The sequence below is a fragment of the Gallus gallus genome, chromosome 4 (assembly GCF_016699485.2).
Source record: "Gallus gallus isolate bGalGal1 chromosome 4, bGalGal1.mat.broiler.GRCg7b, whole genome shotgun sequence".
Classification (NCBI taxonomy): Eukaryota; Metazoa; Chordata; class Aves; order Galliformes; family Phasianidae; genus Gallus; species Gallus gallus.
In genome coordinates, this window is record NC_052535.1 from 50,553,033 (window position 1) to 50,575,294 (window position 22,262).

General features: G+C 43.3%; 1 protein-coding gene across 10 annotated transcripts in view; it reads right to left on the minus strand.

Moving 5' to 3' along the window:
* Window positions 1–4,775: 4,775 nt before the first annotated feature.
* Window positions 4,776–22,262, minus strand: part of EPHA5 (EPH receptor A5) — a 201,431-nt gene continuing 183,944 nt past the window's right edge. For all 10 annotated transcript variants that reach the window (XM_015276151.4, XM_040698733.2, XM_015276150.4 and 7 more), the window contains 3 exons: window positions 20,038–20,231; window positions 16,871–17,026; window positions 4,776–8,008 (listed from right to left, as the gene is read on the minus strand). In XM_015276151.4, the coding sequence (XP_015131637.2) occupies window positions 7,903–8,008; window positions 16,871–17,026; window positions 20,038–20,231 (456 nt within the window). In that variant the 3' untranslated portion in view covers window positions 4,776–7,902. The remainder of the gene's footprint in view (window positions 8,009–16,870; window positions 17,027–20,037; window positions 20,232–22,262) is intronic.

The window sequence follows — 22,262 nt, forward strand, 5'->3', positions numbered from 1 at the left end:
AAAACAAAAATCAGGGAGAGAAAGGAGAAAAATGCTGTTCAGACAGAATCTGAGCCCCACTTCTGCCATAAAAAGCCTTCTCGTAGTCCAAACTTGGCTGGTAAGGGAGTCAGGTTTTCAAGAGTGGAAACTTTCAAGGGCTGCCTCTGTTTACATTTCATGATTTGTTAAATATTGCATTTCTGTATTTAAGAAACAGTAGAATATCAGTTGGTGCTAGGCTGCTGGCAAGCTGGAAGGGGTGAAACTCATAAGGTGAAGCTTGCACTGAGCAGGTGGTGCCGGTCACTCTTTCACATGCTGTCTGTTCAAACTGCAGAGGAACATCCTTGAGCCTGCAGCCACCAAAATCCAGTGGGTCGTGAGGGTCATGACCAAAATACTCCAACTGGAAGTCCTGTCACATAGGTAATGGGTGTCTTTGGGGAGCATCGAGCCACTCATTTTCCCATGGCTTCCCTCAGATCCCCTACAGCATGAAATACACACACAGTGATGGCTTAAATGGGAGAAAAAAGGCACCAAAAAAGATTTTTTGCACTAAAAAAGCCCCTTTCCATACCAAGCCATCTCAGTTCACAACGAGACCTCTAGGTGGCCTCCTGCATGAGGCTGAACCCAAAGAGGAGCCCTGGGTGCCTCCTGGGATCTTGCAAACACTGTTGAGCCTTTGCATGCTCTGAATGCAGCAGCTCCCTTAGGCTTTAAGCAGCATTTCACTGCTGTGTTGCAATTCAGGTTTGCTTACAGGGGTGCAAAATGAGTGGCCAGCAGCTTCCACCAAGAGAGGACAAAGCCTTTTTCTGGCTGTGTGCTCTGGCTCCTGCTTCCTCCCTGATATTGGTGTCAGATTGCTCTCCCATTTTCATGTAGATGAGATCTGACCTGTGGCAGGGGATGTGTTATTAAAAATGCACGCTTGGAAACACGCATGCAGCTAATTAGCAGAATGCCACGGGTGCCAGCGTAGCGTGAAGCACCAGAAAGGGTGGCATGCACCACAGAAATGCTACTGAAATGGCTTTGGGTTTACTGAGCTATTGCTGCTCTTCCCTACTTGCAGGAAGGCACTGTGCACTCTCCACCCCAAATAACCTCCTCAGCTTACAGAAAAACAATGTAAATTCCTTTCTTTGCCACTGCCGTGAGAAATTGCCCATCTTCTCTTTGCAATGGCTATTCACGCATCTGAGAGCCCCCACCCCTCACCCCCTATTTCTGTAGGCTGTTTTCAGGCAGCGGGTGAGATGGGGCCAGCCTCCTTGCCCTGGTGGAGATCCCCTTCTGCCTCCTCAGTTAGATTTACCATTCAAAACTCAGCATTTGCAACTCATGTATCCCCCAGTGTGGGGCCTGCTGACACCTCTGCGACAGTCACCCTGCATCCCTGCATAGCCCTGCTCTCCCAGTTTCCCCTCATTTGTGTGCCATTTCATTTCTGTGATCCCTTGATGCTATTTTGTTTTCTGCATGGCCTGTCAGTGGCATGATAAACCGGTTGTGCAATAGTTTGTCCTAGCATCTCCCCAGATACTGTGCTGCACTGAGGAATTGCAGATGAGCCAGCCTCTTCCCTCCTACCCATCCATTTTTACAAGCAGGTAGTACGTGTGCCCTTCTCCAGTCCTCAGGGTCCAGCTCCATCCTCACGTCGGTGAAGATGAATCACCCTGGGTTCAGGCTGTGCTGTTTGGCTGCTTCTTAATGCACTCAGGGGTGACTTTCATCAGGCCCTGTTGACTTGAATAAATCTCCCTCATGCCTTCATCACTTTTTCCCCTATTCCAGCCTGCTCTCTATTCCCCCCCCCCCCCCCCCCCCTCTTTTTTTTTTTTTTTTTTTTTTTGTTTAAGTATTTGGTCACAGTTTATGCATTGCATGCTATTTATGCATTTCAGCCCATGAAAAATACATGAAGAGTCCCTCACTCACCCTCCCCATGGCCTCATAAATCTTGCATTGCTTTCTGCACAATGACTTGGCTTCACGGGGTGATGGGGAGCAGCCTCCCTGCTGCTCCGGCCCTGGGGCTGGGGCACCCTCTGGGCATGCCAGTGCTATAGGCTCGGATCTTGCAGGGCCTGCAGGGAGGAGGATTAAGAACCCTCTGGCCCCACTTTTAGGTTATTGGATAGGAAATATGAGAAAGTGAGTCTTGCAGAAATTGCTTAATTCCTTAATTGCCATTGAAAATTAAGCATTCCAGAAGGACACTACAGCTCTCTACAACTACCTGAATGGAGCCTGCAGTGAGGTAGGAGTCAGCTTCTACTTCCAAGATGAGAGATAATGGCCTCGAGTTGAGCCAGGGGAGGTTCGGGTTGGGTACTAAGAAAAATTTATTCTCTGAAAGAGTAGTCAGGCGCTGGAACAGGCTACCCAGGAAGGTGGTGGAATCACCACCCCTGGAGGTGTTCAAGAAACATGGAGATGTGGCACTGACAGACATGGTTAGTGGGCATGGTGGAGGTGCTTGACAGACTGGATGATCTTAGAGGTCTTTTCCAACCTTAGTGATTCTATGACTTTGCAGGCACATTTCACGCTTACAAGCAAGGCTTGGTAGCAGTAGTGAGTTTTGTCCGTTCACCATTTTTTTAGGAGAATCTCCTTCTCCCACCTGCTCATGTTGGCAGAGAAATGGGGACAAGAGGAAGTTGTTCTCATGGATGCATCTTCATGAGGGCACCATCCCTGTTTCTATAGCAGCTGAAATCAGGCACCTATCAAAACAAAGCCATGCTAAACACACTTGTTCCTCAAGATCTTTGCCTGCCTTATTTCCTTTTTAAATTGAAATTGCTGGAGGTGATGGGCAGTTTTATTTTCCCCAAGAGTGCCCAGCTTCGGCTACTTGAAGCCTCCCCATCACCTGCAAAGCTATTTTGCTTTTAGCCTCTTTAAAGAAGTTTCCCTTTTCCTGTACTTTCCTCTTAGCAGCCCATCTCAGCCTGGGTGGGCTGGCCTACTTAAGAAAATACTGCATTAGGTCTGGCATGTCGATACCGGCATTTTATCTGGGTTGCTGACAGCATCAGTTTGTTAACACAACTGACCTGGTGCTCCTTTTGGTATACAAAGTGTTGCTCCTCTGCCATCCCAGCCTGGTGCGCCATTCTTTGCCACGAACACCAGGCAATGAAAGCATCTCCCCCATCACCCACTGTCTGCTGCGGTTTCCCACGAGGCCAGGAAAATCAGCACACAGCTCTTGTCCTACAGCTGCGGTTACCTTGCAGGAGCCTGAAGCTGACAGTTCTCCAGGCCCTCCTTGAACCTGACACCACCTCTGTTACATCTTTTCCAAGCCGTCCTTCACTGCTGCAAGAGGGAGGAGAACCCGACACTTCGTGGGAGGCTCACAAACGGCGTGTGTGATCCACAACTGGATGTAGCCATTATTCAAAGATTTTTTATTTTTATGAAAAAATATATAAAATTTCATATCTTACACTACTAAAAACATGTACACAAACAAAATGCACAGAGAGCATCCAAGGAGCGGAGCAAGGAGGGGATAAATACAGCAACACTACGGTCTCCTGTGAGTTGAAACGGTGATGCAAAGAGCTGAGACAAATGCTGCAGCACCAATAGCACTGGATATACAAACTCCTGACCTACATGGCCTAAGGAATTGCAAGAAACATTAATAAAGGATCAGAAACTAAGTGCTACTCTTAGACTGCTATTGATGTATCACACACGCTTTAATGACTAATTTCAAGACTACAGCAGTCCAAGGAGTCACAATTTCTTGACCACGGGGAACTCTACATTTTTATATTCAATACTGAATAGACAACTTTTTTTTTTTTAATCTTTGCTTTTTGTTCTTCTTGCTGTTAATATGTAAAAGGAATTTAAAAAACAACAAAAAAAAGAATTTCTTTTAAAAAATAATCTTCCTTTCTAAGGTTAGGTAATTTAGCCAAATGATAAATAAACAATGAATTGGAGGTCAGTCTAAACAAGCCATACTTGGGGAGGTTTCCTTCTCCTGAGATGAAAAACTGTTTTGAAAAGAGCCTCTTCACCTCACAAGCCCTTTGAAATACCTCCTCACAATTAGCAGCAAAACGTACTGGAAAAAAGTATTCAATGTACCAACAGCAGCGCTGGTGAGTTGAAAAAGCAAACTGCTTTGACTTAACGTAGGCAAGAAATCCACCTACAGCTCCAATTTTACTGATTAATGAAAACCACTGCCTTGTCGTGGCTTCCAAGTCCAGCACACAACTGGCAAGGTCAGCTAACTACCGTCTTTATCTCCCCCTGTGCTTACAAAGGGCATAACCAGAAAAATATTACTGTGATCTCCTACTGCACACCAATATATACAATCATCCATTCACAATGTCTGATTTCAGGCTATACATTTTCATTTGCCACTCCTTTTGAAGGCAAGTTTTTCTACTTGTGCTTTGTGGTGCCCCGGCTCAGCAGGTGAAAGCAGCAGCAGCCTGGCCAAGCCCGCAGGCAGAAGGTTTCAAAGAGGTCCTACCAGATCCCCCCGAGCCCTTCGAAAACGCCATGGTAGAAAGGGAGCTTTACTTTACAAACCTAAATCTGCATAAGAGGCCCGAATAAATGTCCAATTGCCCCAGAGACTGAGTACTTGCAGTTCTCTCTTCACCGGTAGCTCTGTCGTCAGAATTTGTGTGTGAATGTTGAAGCTGTAACTTTTGGACCATACCTGTTAAAATGTCTTTTTATTTTCAGTTCAGAGACAAAGCCTATAGTAAAGAGATCTGTAGCATGAACAGCTCTTGAAATAAATATAAAAGATCATTTATTTATTTATTCAGGGAACTGAGAGTAGGTGCCCTATTTACAGATGCAGTCTGGTTTAAGAACAGTTCATTTTCCACGGGTCCCTCTGAAGAGCATTCTGAAGACTGCTCCAGTATCTGGCAGTTACTGCAGTGTCTCAGGAACACCATTCTCACCTCCATGTGGTGCACCCCAGCAGCACTGTGTATGCCTTTAAAACCCCACAAACAGCGATGGGATTTTCTTGGAGAAGCACACGAAAAAGGACAAACCCAAATCCTTACGCAGAGCCAGCAGTTAATAAAATACCAAAGAAATTGGGCAGAAAGGCCAAGTGCTGAAATTTGCTACTAAAATCTCTCTTGGTGCAGCTGATGGATGCATGTGGAAACCAAACGATACTTCCCAAAGAAACGAGTTGTTGTTTTTGTCTTCCTACGGGTTATTTTACAAAGTGCTACAGGCAGAGAGGCACAAATAATCCCAAGACAGCTCTGCAGACAGCCCTAATAATGTTATTTATTATTTGACAAATCTCTGCTATGTGCCGAAATTGTTATGTCTTGATTTCCTCTCCCCCACCTTTTGTGGCCTGGTGGCTGACAAAATGAAGCAACAGGATGAGAAATCACACAATCGAGGTTTGTCAGACCTTCCCCTTCTGCCTGGCTGTGTCTCACTGCGCAACTCAGCTCTGTCTCATTTCTCGTGCTGCCAGGCGAGCTCGACAGTCCCACGAGCAGCAAGTGCCAAGGCAGCAGGGTGAGAGTGGCAAGCATGTGCTCCTGTCCTCCCACATGCCTATTTCTCTCTGCTCTTTCAGACCTTGCCCATGCCTCAGAAAAACAGCAGTTCTCAGAGGAAAACTGGACATCACTGAGCATGCAGGCTGTTTCAAAATGGACAAATTTTGCTGAATGGGCAAATTTGCTGAAAGAAAACGAGCCTTGCTGCTGATAAGGAAAAAAAAAAAAAAAACACAGCAAACCCTCTCCTCCTACGCCTTTCCCCACCCCTTTTCTTTAGAAACTGTTACTTGGATTAAATCTCACCAAAGGGCTTTGAGGAAATTGAAGAAAGACCTTTAAAACCAGCTGAGGTGGCGTTCAACACATGGTTCTGCAAGGGGAGAAGGAAAATGGTTGCCTTTTGGCATTAGATGAGGTGCGCAGGCTCTACTCTGCAGTGCCAGGGGACAAGGGGAAACACAGTAAGTCAATACGTCGATGTTATTATCAAGGAAGATGCTATCCAACACCTCTAAGGAAGCAATATATCTACAGTAAACACTTGCCATCTGCTGAGCGATTCTTTAATCCTTATCTTTACCAAAGCTTCACAAAACAACCTATGAATACTGAATTAACTGCGCTGATTACTCCCATCTACAGCTAAAGGAGAAGAGCCCCAAGTTGTTTCTTGGTGAGATTTCAAGGACTCGACATCTCATTGCGGCCTTTGGGTCCCCCTGAAAACATCATCTTCAAATTGCAGTGTACACATTGACCCCCGATTACAACCAAGTGCTGACATAAGTAGTGTCAGCTTCAGACAGATCATCTTCACCATGGCACGCCAACACCATGACCATGTTGGGCTGCTCTCTCTTCTGCGCTCCTCTCTGTGCTCTGCCCCACAGTGGTCAGGTCTGTACCCATTTCTGTGAGATGAATCAGTGTTTTGCAGCTGACCTGCCCAACTTTCCCAAGGGATGAGGAAGTTGTCTAAGCTGAAAATACCCACAAAACAATATGGAACGGTGCAGTTCCCAAAATAATTTCATCCCTCATTTTCCTGGCTACAGTTTTGGAAAATGCTGTGAAGTCTCCATGCTGGATGGTAGGGGAGATGCATCCACACTGCACCTCCAGGACTTGACTCCTGTAAGGAGAAGAGGAACAGCAAAATCCCTTTCTTTAGCTAACAACACGTGGTGGTTTCTCTCCTGGCCTTGAAGGGTGCATGTTTGCAGCAAGGAAAGCAAGGGAGCAGGTCAAAGACTACCTTGTGACAATACTGGGTTTAAACGCTGACACAGATGCATTCCACGCACATCTTCTCTTTCCAGAAAGGGGCACACCAGGCGCAAGTTATCAAACACACAAAGAAAACAGATGTCGCAATGCTGCTGAGGGATGATGAGAGCTGGATGATTTAACTCCCAGTTTACTTTTCCTCTTCGGGACATCCCCAGCCCACAGCGGAGAATGGTGTTCTTTATTTAAGCAGACTCCTTCAACCTCATATATATAATCAAAACACCTGAAAGCTTTATATGTTGCTCAAACCAAACAGCAGCAAAAATACAAAGCATAGTGGTTAACACAAAAGGAAGACAAAATGAAACAAAAGAGGGAAAAAGAACAAAACATTGAGAAAGCCCCAATCTTGTACCTGATGTGTAGCAAACTGTACAGTATATACATCATAACGTATTATCCTCACAGAAGAGCAAACTAAAAGAACTTTGCAACACAGAGAGAAAAAAATATACACCCTGTATTGTATTTGCCATTGAGCAAGCAACATGTTTATACACTAGTCTCTATAACTTAACGCTGTGTAACAGCATTTTTTAAATTTACAAAACAAAATATCTATCCAGAAATAATCTAATCATATTGCTCTTCAATACACTTCTGTAGACAAGTAAGACTTGAAGTAAACTTCAGTAAACCGCAGCTTGTGTGAGCCCACAAATGGCTGCAAAACTTCTCTAGTCAAGTAAGTCCTTGGAAGTATTAACATGTGCTGCTGCTGTAATTCAGTATATAAAGGTGCTATATATATATATGCATATATATATATCTCCCATGTATAGACAACATGTGGTGGGAAGGCTTGCTGTTGTCATCGCTGAAGCGCAAGAAATTGGGTAACCTCATGTACAGTAGATCCATTTCCATGTTCCATGCATGTTACATTTACTTCATGAGAATGAGGACACAAATAGGAAGAAAATGAAAACTTCAGTCAAACACTGCTTTATAAATGCTGTGGCAGAAGCCAGCGTCCTTCAGTTACAGAAACCACTGAATTTCCCTTTTTTCTTCTTTAGTCAAAATAAATCTCAGAGCTAGTATACAAAGTGCAGGACCGACCACTCGAGGAAGTGACTTAAAAACCGAGTTACAATGGCACCATCCCATTCACCAACTGGACCTTCATCTCTTGAAGGCTGTTCATTATCTTCTTCTGGTGACCAACAAGTGTCACTCCCAGCCGCCTCAAATCCCTGTGGGAGAAAGCAGATGTTGGTTCCAGGGATTGTTCAGGCACATGCCGCCACACACACTACGCACCGCACACGTCGATGCTGCTGCCAGCGCCTACCTCTTACCATCTGTGACTCCTGAAGCCCTTTCTATAAGGAGGCACATTTAATTTTCCCAATTTTTTTAAATGGCTGACAGCGTCTCAGAGAGGTGACATGACTTGACCAAGATCACCTTGCTGACTAAGGGGAAAAGCTTGACAGCAAAGTGTTAGCATTGGCTTCGGCAAGGGACTTCACTACATGTATCAAGTCCTATTCCAAGAGAAAACCTGTGTAAGAAAATGTGTGTTTCAGTTTCCTCTTCTCCTGGGAGAGACTGGTATTTGATCTTGGATACGAGCAGCGAGGAGTAAGGTCAATCCACACTTCCTTCCTCTTCAGATGAGGCAAAGCCAAAGATACACAAACCACAATCCTACAGCCTGCTCCTAGAGAGGTGAACGGCAAAAGCCTCAAGCACAGAACCGTTACGGCCTCCTAAAGTCAATAGGAATTCGTAACACGGCTCCCCTCTGGGCCTTTGCAAATCTTGCTGTAAACCCAGGCTTGACTATTTTGCGTGTGAGAATTCTAAAAGATAAAAGGCATTTGTGTTGAGTCTGTCTAGCAGGGGTGCCATTACAAGAAAGGTGTAACATACGACTGGGAAGAACAGTTTTGTCTTCTCAGAAATTTAGCCCTCTAAAATGTAGGTATCTAGATTAAGCTGATCACCAAGTTTCTGTGAGAACTGTGACAGAAGCACCTTCATGAGATGATTTATCCCATTCAAAGCGTGGGATGAGTTGCTCCCTGGAGATATTACAGTAGGACCTTGGGTGATTAGATTTAATGACAGCTAAAAGCCAGGTGGGGTGCCTCCCACACAGTGGGTTATGGCAGTGCAATTATACTGATTTCATTAAAGAGCGAAAATTGATAACAAAGAAATTGAAGGAGTGACATTTGGAAGAAGCATCAAGACAGGCGCCTATATGTTTCCAACATGAAACATAGATTGTTAGGGAAGCAGTTTGACTTAGAGGAGACATGATGCTTCATCTGAAGACTTCCACCACAGAAATAGGAGCTCCTTGTTTTCTACCTTCCAGCTGGACTGAATATAAGATGTTTTCAAAGAAGGGCTCTACTGTTTTGCCAATAAAGGTGTGAATCCCAGTGCTTCTGACACTACTTTGTGGAGAGTATGCAGAAACATGCAAGCCACTTAGGAGAAGTCTTTCCATTGAAAGCTAGCGGGACATTAGATCACCAGACACTCAGAATTGCAGCTCCCTGGTCCCACCTGCTGTTCCCAGGAGCCCAGCTGCCACCTGAGACACACTGGAAAACCTGGCCCACAGTGCACAGATGACTGCAGGTGAACGTGTGCAATGAACGCCAGAATGCTATTACATAATGCATGTGAGCTACCCATCAAGGTGTCTCTCAGCAGATTTATATTCTGGACAGAAACTCCTGTGTAAATACAACCATCCACATCCAAAAATTGCAGAGATGAACACTTCAGAAAAACATCGTTTCTAATAAAAAGCAATCCCAAGCGAAGGTTGACGTGTTAACACACAAACCAGCTGAAGCCAAAAGCTAGATCTGTTCTCCATAGAATTGTAACACACTGTAGCCTTTTGATTTGGAAAATCCCAGATTTTCTGCTCGAGGCTAAACACTACATTCCATCATCACACCTTTTTTCAGTGAAGCATCTCTCTGATGCATACGAGAAATCACAATGCAATGGGTGTGGAGTAACAGAGGTCCACGAGACACACCAGCACACTCCTTACCTGGAAGAAAAGGAAGGCTGTAGCATCTGCAAAGGTGTCTAACTTCTCAGGGGGACATGCCTTCATTTCTACCTCCACTGAATTGTGAAACTAGTTCAGCAAGCAATCTTAATAATGAAGGAAAATGTAGTAATACTATTGTTCCATGCAATTTATTTTATGTACACAGCACAGTTGGAAGTTCACACCAAAGATCAAAAAAACAGTATAGGACCAGATTTTTAGAAGAGCCAACATCCATCTTCCCCCCTGCTGAATGCTGCTCTGCTGGTGCTCTTTGAAAGTTCAGCTATTTTTTTTCAGGTATCTAAAAGTGCAAACTGAGCTCTTTTGAAAATCCAGCACCACATATTTCACATATGTACTGTTTCTGGTAATATCTCTCTGCTCTTGCATGTTATGCAGAAAAGCCAGCCTGAAACTATCAGCAAGGCATGTATGTATTGGCATTTCATACACAGCTCAGTCAGACTAGTAAGAAAAGGTCCGTGCATTCTGGCGCAGTAGCAGGTTTCCTCATCAGAAGGATCCAAGCACCATTTTCAGGTTTTCAGGGTACTCGCTACAGAGCCTTTTTTCCTCATAGCATCCAGCATAACCCAATATCCTTGAGCAGTGCCTCATTGATTTAAGAGAGGCACAGACAGAGAGAAGAAAAATGAGTTTCTAGTTTCAATCCATTAGTTGCTCACCAGGGGATCTAGTCTATTTTTTTACTATTGAATACTCCTGAATGCGGAGCCACTGGCCAAAAGTGTGGGGACTCCTCAGAGAGGGGAAAAACTGCTGCGTGGTCTTTTACTTCTGCAAAGACTGACCAAAAGCCTAACCCAGACAACAGCTCCTGAGCCAGATGCTCAACTAATATAAAACTGTCAGCTTTATTCAAAAGCTACCTTGCACTCTGCAATGCCAGCAACAAAACTTCTGAGGTAAAAAAAAAAAAAAGCCTCAAGAATGCAGGAGCTTTAATTCCCTTTCTCAAGTGTGACTTGCACCATGTTGCAGCCTCCCATACATCCAGCGTCAAAGCACTGGACTTAAAGCAGCGGAAGAGAGAAGCCAATTTTAAACAAAACTGGGGGAACAAAACAGCCAGTCTGGGGACAAAATAGACTTCTGTGATGAAGGGCTGCAACACAACTGTCCTAAAAATTCAGTCCAGAGCTCGTTGTTCCATTTTACCACGGTTAAATGGCAATTTCAATGGGCTCCGCTTCCCAGAGATGTATGGAAGCATATCCACACGGGCACTGCAAATGTCTGGGGGATGATAGGAAATGTGCAATTCCCTGCAAGAAAAGGCACATCTGAGACCTTGCAAATGGCACTTGCAGTCAGCATCCAGGCTACACCTTGCCATGCAAGTGACTCTACCCCAGGTGCTGGGTTTGTGTGCGCTGATGTGGCAGCAGCATGGGCATTTCTTGAGGCTGTGAAGATAGGAGTACCCATGGGTCATATGAAGCAGGTCTCCCTGCTTCCAAATACTTGACTTGCAGCAACAAGACAACTTTTAGTCCCGCTTCAGGGGGAAGTCCCCCCTTCTCATTTCTTTCTTTCACGTAATGTGGAAAATGGAAATACACAGGAATTCAAATCACATGCTGACACAGTACTACGAGGGCAACTTAAGTTAACCAGAAAGCCAAGGAAATACAGGGGAAAATAGGTGTCGGCCCATTCCAAACAGCCTGTAAGCAGCTGCACACTTGCCATGCTCTTACCATGGCCTTACATGAAAGCCCAGCTGCAATGTGCCAATGACAATACAGTACTCCCTTGAATGCAGTATCCTCCATTTGAAATAGTTGAATTCATGGTCTCCACGTTGTAAGAAATATATTTAAAACATTTTATTTACAAATAGAACTACTTATACACCATGGACCAATTTGTCAAACACAGTGTAGACTAGGACTGGATTGCCACATAAAATACAACACTCCTCACCACTCCATTCATTACTCATGCAAGCAAAAGGGCCAGGTTCCTGAAATACCTCCATGGCTGGAAGCCATCAGCCTACCAGAGATTACTTTGCATTTCATCTCCCACCCCAGCCATATTGCAGCACTCTTCTTCAACATGGTGCAGTTCTACACTGGCCCATGCAGACTGACACTACTCACAGAGTTAGCTGTCAGTTTGAAAGAGGGGAAAGAATAACCTCAAAGACCTTTAGAAGACGCTAGGGAGAGAGGAATCCACTTGCAAGGGACCTTTGCATGAGATTAGGATCTTTCTTTTAAGAGTTCATCTGCTCTTATTCATTACTCCCATCCTGTTTGGTTATGACACGAGAATGGGTTTGTTCACAAGCGTGTGCAGTATCACTATCCGGAACTGAGGTTTCAGGTTAAGAATAAGCATCTAGAGCAGGTGAACTCTTAAATGGTCTTCATCCAGTATAACTTTTAATAAATAATTTATTTTATTTTATAAGAAAAAAATACAATGCAAAGCAACACATCACATATTATTACAAATATTCAGAGTTCTTCATCTAATAACAAACAACAGGGTGTCCTGAGATTCGGTGAGTACAGATCTTTCAAAAGGTGTAAGTATGCAGTCCACATTTTGTTAGTAATTGGTCCAGTCAAATATCAGACTGAAACTCATGTCATGGATCTATCTATTCTTGAGTACTGTCCTGGTAAAGTTATTCTTGCAGTGGATTGAAAGAGCTCCAGACACACTCAAAGTCACTAGGTGGTCCACAAGTTTAAAGAGCAGGTCTGGTCCACTGGAAAGGTTTCCTTCAAGTCTGATATCCAGTTGGAAAGAGGGGGTGGAGGGTGAGGCTCCACTTTTCACAAGGTGATTCGTCCCTTTGCAAGAATTAGAGCTAAATGTAGAAATCACTCTTTGTTTGAAAACATACATTTTCAGGTCTTTGCTTAAGCAAGCAGAGCTCAGGACTTGGGGCGATATTATTCACAATTTTTAGCTTTTTAAAGTTTTATCTTCAATAATTTATCACTAGCACTGCTCTTTTCTGGAATAAATGCATTAAGCATTACTTTAAATGAAGCAAGGTGGTAACTGGGATTTTGATTTGCATGCTAGGAGGGATTTTCAAAGAGTGCTGAACATCTACCATCTCAACCAGGTCCCCTAAAGAGGACACAAGCTGATCGCCCACAGACACCAGTCCTGTCAGAATGCTATGGCCATCCCTTCTCTTACAGTACCAGTAGCTTTACCTAGGAGATTTTAGGAATTCTTTACATTCATCGTATTTTTTTCAGTGTTTTCTGGTAGTTATTAATCAGTTCTCCTTTCTCCACCTAATTTCCATGTATTTCCTAAGCGGTTTCAATCTGGGGAATGTCATTTTGGATGGTATTTGAAGGCAACCTCTTAGATTGTAAAGAATCTTTTACTCATGTCATTTGGAGAAAGAAAGCTAGCTGCAAACGTTCACATCTTCTTTTCACCTGATCCCCCCAAGTCCCAGCTCTGGAATATATTGAACAGTTGCCTCTATTAAAAAAAAAAAACCAACCAACCAACCAACCAAACAAACAAAAAAAAACCCAAGGAACATTTAGACTGAATTCTCATTTGCAGAGTACAAAATATTTTGTTGTTTCCTCTTACGGGGAGAAAAATTAAAACCTCCAGAAACAACAAAACCCCAAATATATTAACCTTTAAAGAACTTTAATTGTTCCAATGTTTATTTCTTCCCATAGCATCTCTGGAGAACACATGAAACTTTCATCTGAGCCCCCACAGAAGCCAACATTTCTCTCCCTTACTTTGTTGATTTCAAAGGCAATCTGCCAGTTTACATCAGAGCACATGGTTCAGCTCTTACGTATGGGATTGCATTCCTCTGATGCCCCTGAAGTCTAAGGTGGTTTCTCCTTTTTTAATGGCTGAAAGTCAGGTCTTCTTTTTTTTTACTATGTCTGAGAATAATCACAGAGGTCTTGATTTGGCTGGCTTTTAATGAACCTTCCACAGTTTTCCCGTGAATAGACTCAAATGGGGTCAAGACCTCTTCACTAAGCCATAACTGCAATGCAAAGGTGCATGAGATGTTCAAGAACCATGCCTGACTTATGCATCTCAAGGCTGCTGGGGGGGTATTACTCACTAGCAAGGATAACTAGTTAGCTGGAAGCCAATTTTGAAAAGTTTATATAACTACCTTGAAATCAGCAGAACTTATCTGTATTTGCCAGGTAGGAATCTGCTGGAGTTATGTGGTGCAGTGATGCATTCAGCTTGTTTGTATAAAGTGTGGTGCAGCTGCACTTGAAAAGAGCTTCCCAGGCCATTTTAGGAGCCAAAATAGTAGTTGATGCATGTTCTTCACAGTATGATCAGATAAGCTGGCGATGGCTACACCAACAGTCTCAGGGTTTGTTTTCAGCCTTATGAGGAACAAATCCAGGCTAAACCCTGGGGACCCAACAATGCCTTTCTTGTATTACCTAGCATTAAACTAGCCAGAATACAGCCAGCAGAGCTACCTGTGGGATACACCTTCATGGACAGTTTTGTTTCCCACAAGACTACTTCACGCAGCACTTCACCTAATATGTGAGGTTGGAGCTTTTCAACTTCTTGCCTTTTTCATTTTCAATAGAAGTGATTCAGTGAAATGCAAGATGGATTAATAAGACGTCTACTTTCATCTTCAAAAAATATCCCCCAAGGCTCCCAGACATCAGCTCTTCTGCATCACTCTACTGCTGTAAAAGTTGGAAGAAAGCTGAAGCTCAGAACATGTCACCTTCACTGGGGACCAGTAAAGGACCAGAGCAGAATGATATTCGTGCTACGGAGAAGAACATCCTGGGACCCTGCGTGGGGGTTTAGATCTGGGTTGCAGCTGGTGAGGTTCCGAGCATCTCTGACAGCTATAATGCCACTTAAAACAACTTGCCCTTTTTTTGGCTAGAACTATACAGAAAATGAATTTCTTGACTCACTGTCAATCTGAAAAACCATTCTGAAATACCTTTGGGGCAGCCTGAAAAGACTTAAGGGGGGTTACTTTTGAAATTTTTGAAATACCAAACAGTAAATATAAGAGGAATATTTACATTTTAAAGTCAAATTAAACAGATCATTTCACAATCTGAAATACTACATCCAAGAAAAAGGTAGGAATCTGGCACAGCTGTAATAGTCCCTTCTGTTATTTATAAATCACAGATGTGCAACCCAGGACATAGCTATGTCATATCACAATGCACTGCACTTTGAGTGATTTGGGGGAGATGCAGTCATTCCTCCAAAAGGTGAGGTTAGCAATAGTTTTGTCAGTGTGCTAAGAAGAGGGATGCTAAGACCGCATAACGCTACACAGGTAGCAAAATTACCCATTGATTTGGAGTTGTACTCAACATTTGCTCTGATCAAACCCAAGCCTTTTACTTTTGATGTAAGCATTTCTTTCGGAACACCTGAAATCACATACAGTTTTAAAAAGGAACAAACGGGAAGTTTTTGTGAAACTTAATTTTGTTCTTTGATATGACTAATTCAGCCAAACAGCAAGAAGCCTATGATGTATTTCGGACATTCTGCAGATTGTACTAGGATTTCCTTTGATTCTAAGATTAAGGTGTCAGATAAGAGAGGAATGCTTCCCTTTTGCTTTTCTCTTACGTTACTGCCTCTTCCTATCCTCATCACCCATCCTCTGGCTAGATCTTCCTGTCTGCCTTGGAGATGTACCTCTTCCTCAGTCAAAGTGTGTAGACGAGTCCAAACGGAGTACCAGATGTATGTAAGAGTCTCAGGAACCCAAAAAAGGAACTAAGAAGAAATCTAAGCACCCTGGTTCCTTAGACAGTCACTAGAAAAGATTTTGTTTCTCACTTGGGGGTTCATGCAAATACCTGAGATAGGTTGGATTAGTCCAGGAGTAAGGGACAAATACTGGTCAAGTAGATGAAGTAAATAGAATCAGAGAGAGCAGAGATGTTTTTGCACTCCATCCATATGTGACTTGTCTGGTTAAACTGAAACTGAACTGTATGGGGGTGTTACCAACCTGCAACATGTGCAAAGGAACTCTCACCCTGAAGGATGTGCTCCACAGCAAGCCCTGTGGCAGACAGGAAAAATGCTGTGGTTCTGTAGGGCACTGGGATTTTTCCTGTTTTATTCCTAATCCTCTGCACTGATTCTGCCAGTGCACTGGTGATCAGCATGTGGTCAGAGGACTCACTACCTCTTCCAAAGAAGCACCAAACATGGAGCATAATCTCTGCCATTTTGTCCCAGTGTCTGCAACAACCTAAGCCTCAAGTTAATCCAGCCGCAAAGGCAGGCTTTGGGGCAAGTTTGAGTAAGTGTCAGGAAGAAACTACAGACAATTACACAAGTAAAACCAACAATTAAAGGTGGAGCACAGCAAACCAGCAGCCTCGAGGCATTTATTAAACCATTTCAATGCTGTCACCCCGACTGCAGATATATCCACAGGTGCAAAAACCAACAGCGCACGCAGGAAGAAAAGTCCTGACTAGGGAGCCTGTCCCCTAGAGCCATTAGTTTGTCGATAGTATTCAGTTGGTATTGGCTGTACCTACTCCTAGTTCTATTACAGTAATGTTGAAAACTATTTCCATGCTTTACTAGGCTTGACTGTGCAGTTAGCTACGTCTGGATCAACTCTTCAAGCAGCTAATGCAGTGTAAAGCCAGTATACCTCAGAGGGGCCTCTATCTCCTATACATTTACTAGTATGCTTATTTTTTTTATTTGTTGATAACCCTGAGTAATAAACTGCTGCTGTGATGAGAGGACAGCTTGTCAATTATTCAAACTCAAGCATTAATTTCTGTGAGTAAAGAAGCCAAAGTACTGGCTGCCAGCGTAGTGACGGTAAGTTTTAGTCTCGTCTGCGCTTGTTATCATCAATACAGATGCTAAAAGAGAAGCTGATGACTGCAAACAAAGGCAAACGGTTTCCTTTCTTCAGTCTCCTCCGTACATATTTTTGAAGTTTGTTTCCCTCCCCAGCTGCAATACAAGTGGTGAAAATGATCTGGAAACTACTCACTCTAGGGTCACCTGAGCCACAGAATCCATCGAACTGTATCCATTCTCCATGAAAATCTCGGTGTATCGACCCATTTTGATGGCTTCCAGCCACTCACCCACTGACCTGTAGGCACCGCTCCCCACTGGACTGTGTTCTACCAACAAATTTGATACTCTAAAGACAAAAGGAGAGACAGAGAAGCAAAAAGGATCAGTATCAAGATGTACCCAACATGACACAATTGCTCTTCTGTGGCATTTTGAGTAACTGCTGCATCCCAATTCCTCCTGTGGAGCTGTAATTTTTCTGACTCACTGGAAGTTGTTGACTCTACCCTGGAACTACAGTGCAACCTAAATGAGGAGGAGAGAACCGCACGCTTTTTGAGCTCTGTGTGGGATTTCCCAAAGTTTTTGGTTTTATCTCAGTTTTCAGAAAGAGTAGCGTATAAGCTTTCCAAACTACCAACCATCTTAGTCAGCAGAATGAAAAGATCATGAAGAATTAGTTGGGCAAGACTTCACAATGTATCAACCACACTGTTTCACCTGTAACCTCACCTGCTTTTGAGTTGCTGCCATTGCTGCTGCACAGTGCAAGTGGGAAGTGCCTGCTTTGACAGAGGAGCAGATTAGTGTCCATCCCCGTTACCTCTCAACACACAAGCAGGCTTCGTTTACAGCGCTCTCCCTGTCACTCTTACTTCAAGGTCTTCAATTTCACTCTTCCTGCTCTGTTTTCCTCCTCTTTCTTTAAAGCTCATAATTAACTTAAAACAACCCAGAGACTGGAAACCAAAACCCAAATTACATTTCCCAGCAGCAGCCATCAGCGGCAGGCTGTTGTTAACACTTCAAGGGCTGCTCCCGCAGAGTCAGGCCAGGATTTTGTATGCAGGCAGCATCCAGGAAGCCCTGCAGAGAGCAGCAATGCTCCAACCATGCCTCAGCCTCCTGGCGAGGCTTGCCTTTAGTCCTGAAACCAGAGTGAGATTCCTGGCTCCTGCAGCCTCACTCGGACCTCTGTGCAGCAACTGCTACCTGCTCGGTTATGTCATGCACAGAAGAAGCAACTCAGGCAAATAACAACCCTTCACCACAGTAAAACCTGGCACAAGTAACCTGTGTTGTGAGCAGGCCCACCACACTACTAATGATGTGCAGAGCACGAAGGGACTTGTCCAAGGTCAACCAGGAAAGCAACCGGATTTCTCCTGTTTTGTAAACCAAGACACACAGCTAACATAAGCCTTACATAAAGATTATTACCCACAGGTAAAAACATTTGCTGGGTCAGCCTCTGACTGTGAGAATTATGCTTGAAAGATTTTCAACTCGAAGGAGAGCTGAGATTTTATATTGTTATAGCACTTCAGGAATCTTCATATATTTTATGATCACATTAGTATTATTTGTTTATTTAATAGCAATGCTGAAGGGTCCAATAAAATGTGAATACTTGCAGTACCAGGAGCATAATGGCTTCCCATAACATTTTATACACATGAGGAATTCAAAACTCCTAAGTAATCATAATGAGAAGTGGATTTTCAGCACTAATGTCAGGAGGCACCTACTGATATGCATGCACTGTAATGTAGAGAGTGACTTCCTCCCTTATTTGCATTAATGAGAATTTCCATAAAGAATACATTACATATATTAAAAAAATCCTTTACAGCTGCTGTACTTCGAAATTATGATTCATTTGGAATTACTGTGGTCTGGGCATGGCAATCTATGATTATAGAAACACAGCCCAAAAGCCTGACTGTTCACATACTCCATCCACACAGAATATACCCACAGTGCCTTTAAAAAGGAGAAGTTCAGAACTGCAAGGGCCTGTCAGTGGAATAAAATATCAGCAAAGTGTTTAACAGCCCAAGGAGATGGTTTACTGCCTATTTTAATCTTTTCTAGCCTAACAGGTTGATATAACAGTACATATCGCCATGTAACAGGCCTTGAAAACGACTGTTCCGAACTGAAAATTAAAGAGAAACATCACCTTTTGTGCTATCATAAACACGTTCCTGTAGGTTTGCTGGGGCTAACATTACAACTAATCGCTAATAAGAGTCATTCTTCAATTTCTTCTTCATATGGCTAATGATGCGTGTGAAATAGCCTGAACAATCAGATCTATTTTGTATTTAAAAATGAAACTACATGAAGTTTTCATGTTTCTTCTCTTCCAGGCCATGACATGTCATGCACTGGGACATGCCATTCCTTTTTTTTTTTTCTTTAGTCCTCTGAGAATAAGTTTTTCTCATGGGCCTCTTCCAGCATTAATAAGGGAACTCCACAGCCATCAATCAGTGAAGCAGCAATGATTTATATACATCTATCCTTCATGAACATGTGAGAGACTGAGTGATTAGCAACACAGATGGCTCAGAAGTAATACCTGTGTGCTTACACTGAAATGACAAAAGCCTCTCCAAGACTACAGTACGGTGGAGAGACCACTACCAAAGCTCACTAAAAATATTAATCTCTCCATTTCTTCTCAAGTGGAGTTTTATTTCTTGACCCATACTTCCCTTATTTGTAGCAGTGTAGCTGCTGAAATTCATGCTGAATTGACGACTGGCTGCTTCATTCACTGAACGTGGTTTTAGCAAATCGCTGTGTACAACTCTTTGGGAACCACAGAGATCCCCTCACAATCACAAAAACTGTTGGAACTGGAGGTGGCAGCTAACACACCTGGGAATGCTTGTGGGAAGATGCACTTAGACATCTATGAGCTTTGCACATCCTACGTTTTCTCAAGAGACTTTCTCATTCGTATTACAAAGATAAAGTCAACAGGCAGATAATTTGAGCAGTGTTTACTATCTACTTCACAGGCTCAGTCTTGCTCTCGCTCACCTTGGGGTAGAGCGCAGGTAGCTTTATCATAGACCTATAAATACTGCTGAAACTGCAGTTTCTGAAAGGCAGGCCACAGTAATTTTCTTTGCTGCAGTAGCGCTACATTTATAGAGTTACTGAATTGCTGACTGGCCTGCCAATTTAAACAGAAAAAGTTGGGTTTGGGAAAACTCTCCTGGACATAATGAAGCTGGAGGAACATCCACCTGCAGATGCATGTAGGCTAAAGAGTAATTCAACACCAGGGGTGGGTATTCAGACAAGAATTTTTCTTTGAGAAATGGCTCTGGCCTGAATTTGTACCTGCTCGATGCATTAACCAACGTCTTCAAGCTGCTTGGGTTACGGATGAGCTTGTCCAACATGCTGACAATTTCATCAAACTTGGGCCTGCTGTTGCGGTCTTTCTGCCAGCAGTCAAGCATCAACTGGTAGAGAGCAGCAGGGCAGTCCATGGGACTTGGCAGGCGATAGCCTTCCTCCACGGCTTTAATCACCTATGGGAAGTAAAACACAAGGCTGATGGGTTGCTTTTTTTCCTCTTACCTTTTTCCCCAAATGCAGATTGGTTTAAATAGAGAACTCTGGGTCTAGCAATATGCTCACGCGCAACTGATCCCCGCAGCCTCTGCATACAGGAGACCAATAACGTAAACCCCATTATCTTTCACTGCTTCTATGGCACAGGTTGAATAATTGATTTTTAGTCACTGCAAAATGAGTCTAGAAATCCAATGCAACTAGAAGGTCAGATCTCATGTTGCACTTGTTCAAAGCTCAGCCGAGGTCTGTAGGTCACACCAGAAAACTCCTAGAGACTGTTCTTGTCTGCCAGCAGCAGCCTATGGGGCTTTCTGGCATTGTCTTGGAGTACAGTGATTTTGTTTATTCAGATGTTGGCTTCTTTTTAAATGAAAAGGCATGTGCTCAACCACAGATTTGTATTACAGTAATAAAAGCCTGACTGTATTTCAAAAGAGACTTTGAATGCTAATTGATGGATGGATTCGAGGCAGAGGCAGAACAACCATCTCATATATCATTCAATACTGTCTGGGTTTAGTCGTTTCTTACTGTGTCCACGTTTCTGCCAGGAATTTAAAATGTCAGCCTAAGAGTATGTAAATTAAAAACAGGGGAAGTTTGTTGCACTGATTTCAAATACAAACCATCTATGGTTCTATATCCAAAACAAGTGGTAAGCACATGTGCTGCCTGCACTCTGGAAAGGCAGAAATGAACAAATGAGGGCAGAATTGAATAAAGCAACTTGTTTTCATTCATTTTGGACAGACTTACAGCAGGGCTCCTAGCCCAGAGGTTCCCATTTTGAACTCTTAACAGCATTCAGGAGAACACAGCTCTCATTTCAGGCCACAAGGGTCTGCGACCATGTCAGCAGAGTCCTAGCAGCCCATCTTTACACCCTCTACTCCCAAGACTTACTGCCCAACAGAAGTTGGAAGCAGCTACTGCTGACGGTGAATACTGTGTGGAAAACCACAATGCTTCACTGCTTGACTCCAAGGACTGCCTCAAATACCATTCATTCTAGGCACTCTCTCACTTATGATTTGAAAACATCTTGTGCTTAAAAAGAATGCTCTATGGTTAGCATTGCACTTCTGGAGGCTCCAAAATTTAGGACCGCATGCATGATTTTCAAATCATCCCTCACCACAGAGCTTTTTGCCAAGTGGAATAGTCCCAGCAATGAGCTGGGCTGGCTGAGCAGCATTAGCAGAAACCTAGAACCCTCTAAGGACATATGTCTAAGAGAAGAAATGTTTTGAGGCTTTGTAGTCCTCTCAAAGGATACTGAGCAGTCTGAAGATCTGGTTTATAACACCTGCAATCCTTCTGTGCTTTGACAGAGGCTTATCTAGGATTTCATCTGTGGGTGGAGCAGTTGCACCGCTATCCACCCAACCTTTGTCTATAAAGTGATCTTGTCTACTGCTGGACTACTATATTGGCTTTTGCTCACAGCATCAAACACCAGGCCCACCATACCGCACTATCCGCACTGTCTATTCTTCACATCATGCATTTCAGCTGGTCCCTGGCCCCAGATTTACAACTGCCCTATTAAAAGTCTCAGTGTGGCACAGCCATGAGAACATTATTTGCTGTATTTATAACAATAATGGATTATCCTCCAGCTGTAGCAGAAAGAAAATAGTAGCAGGACAGGTAGCAGACCATCTGGCACCAGCTCAGAATATCTGAATTACATCTGCAATGGGGTTATGCATGCTTTATATTCCTGGCAGTAACATCACAATCAATAGCATTAACTCAATTTACAGGATGTCATTCATTCTGGTGATACAATGTAAATGGTATCAAAATACTGCAAGGGCTAGGAGCTGAAGTAAGCTCTTGCATCTGAAGGTGCCTTCAGGGTCTGGTTGTAACAGGAGTAAAAGAGTGATGCAAGAAATACTAAGTCACTTGTAGCAATTGCAATACTTAGAAAAAAAAAAGGCAGATTTGCCATTTTGTTCATGAGTAGGTACTGCTTTTTA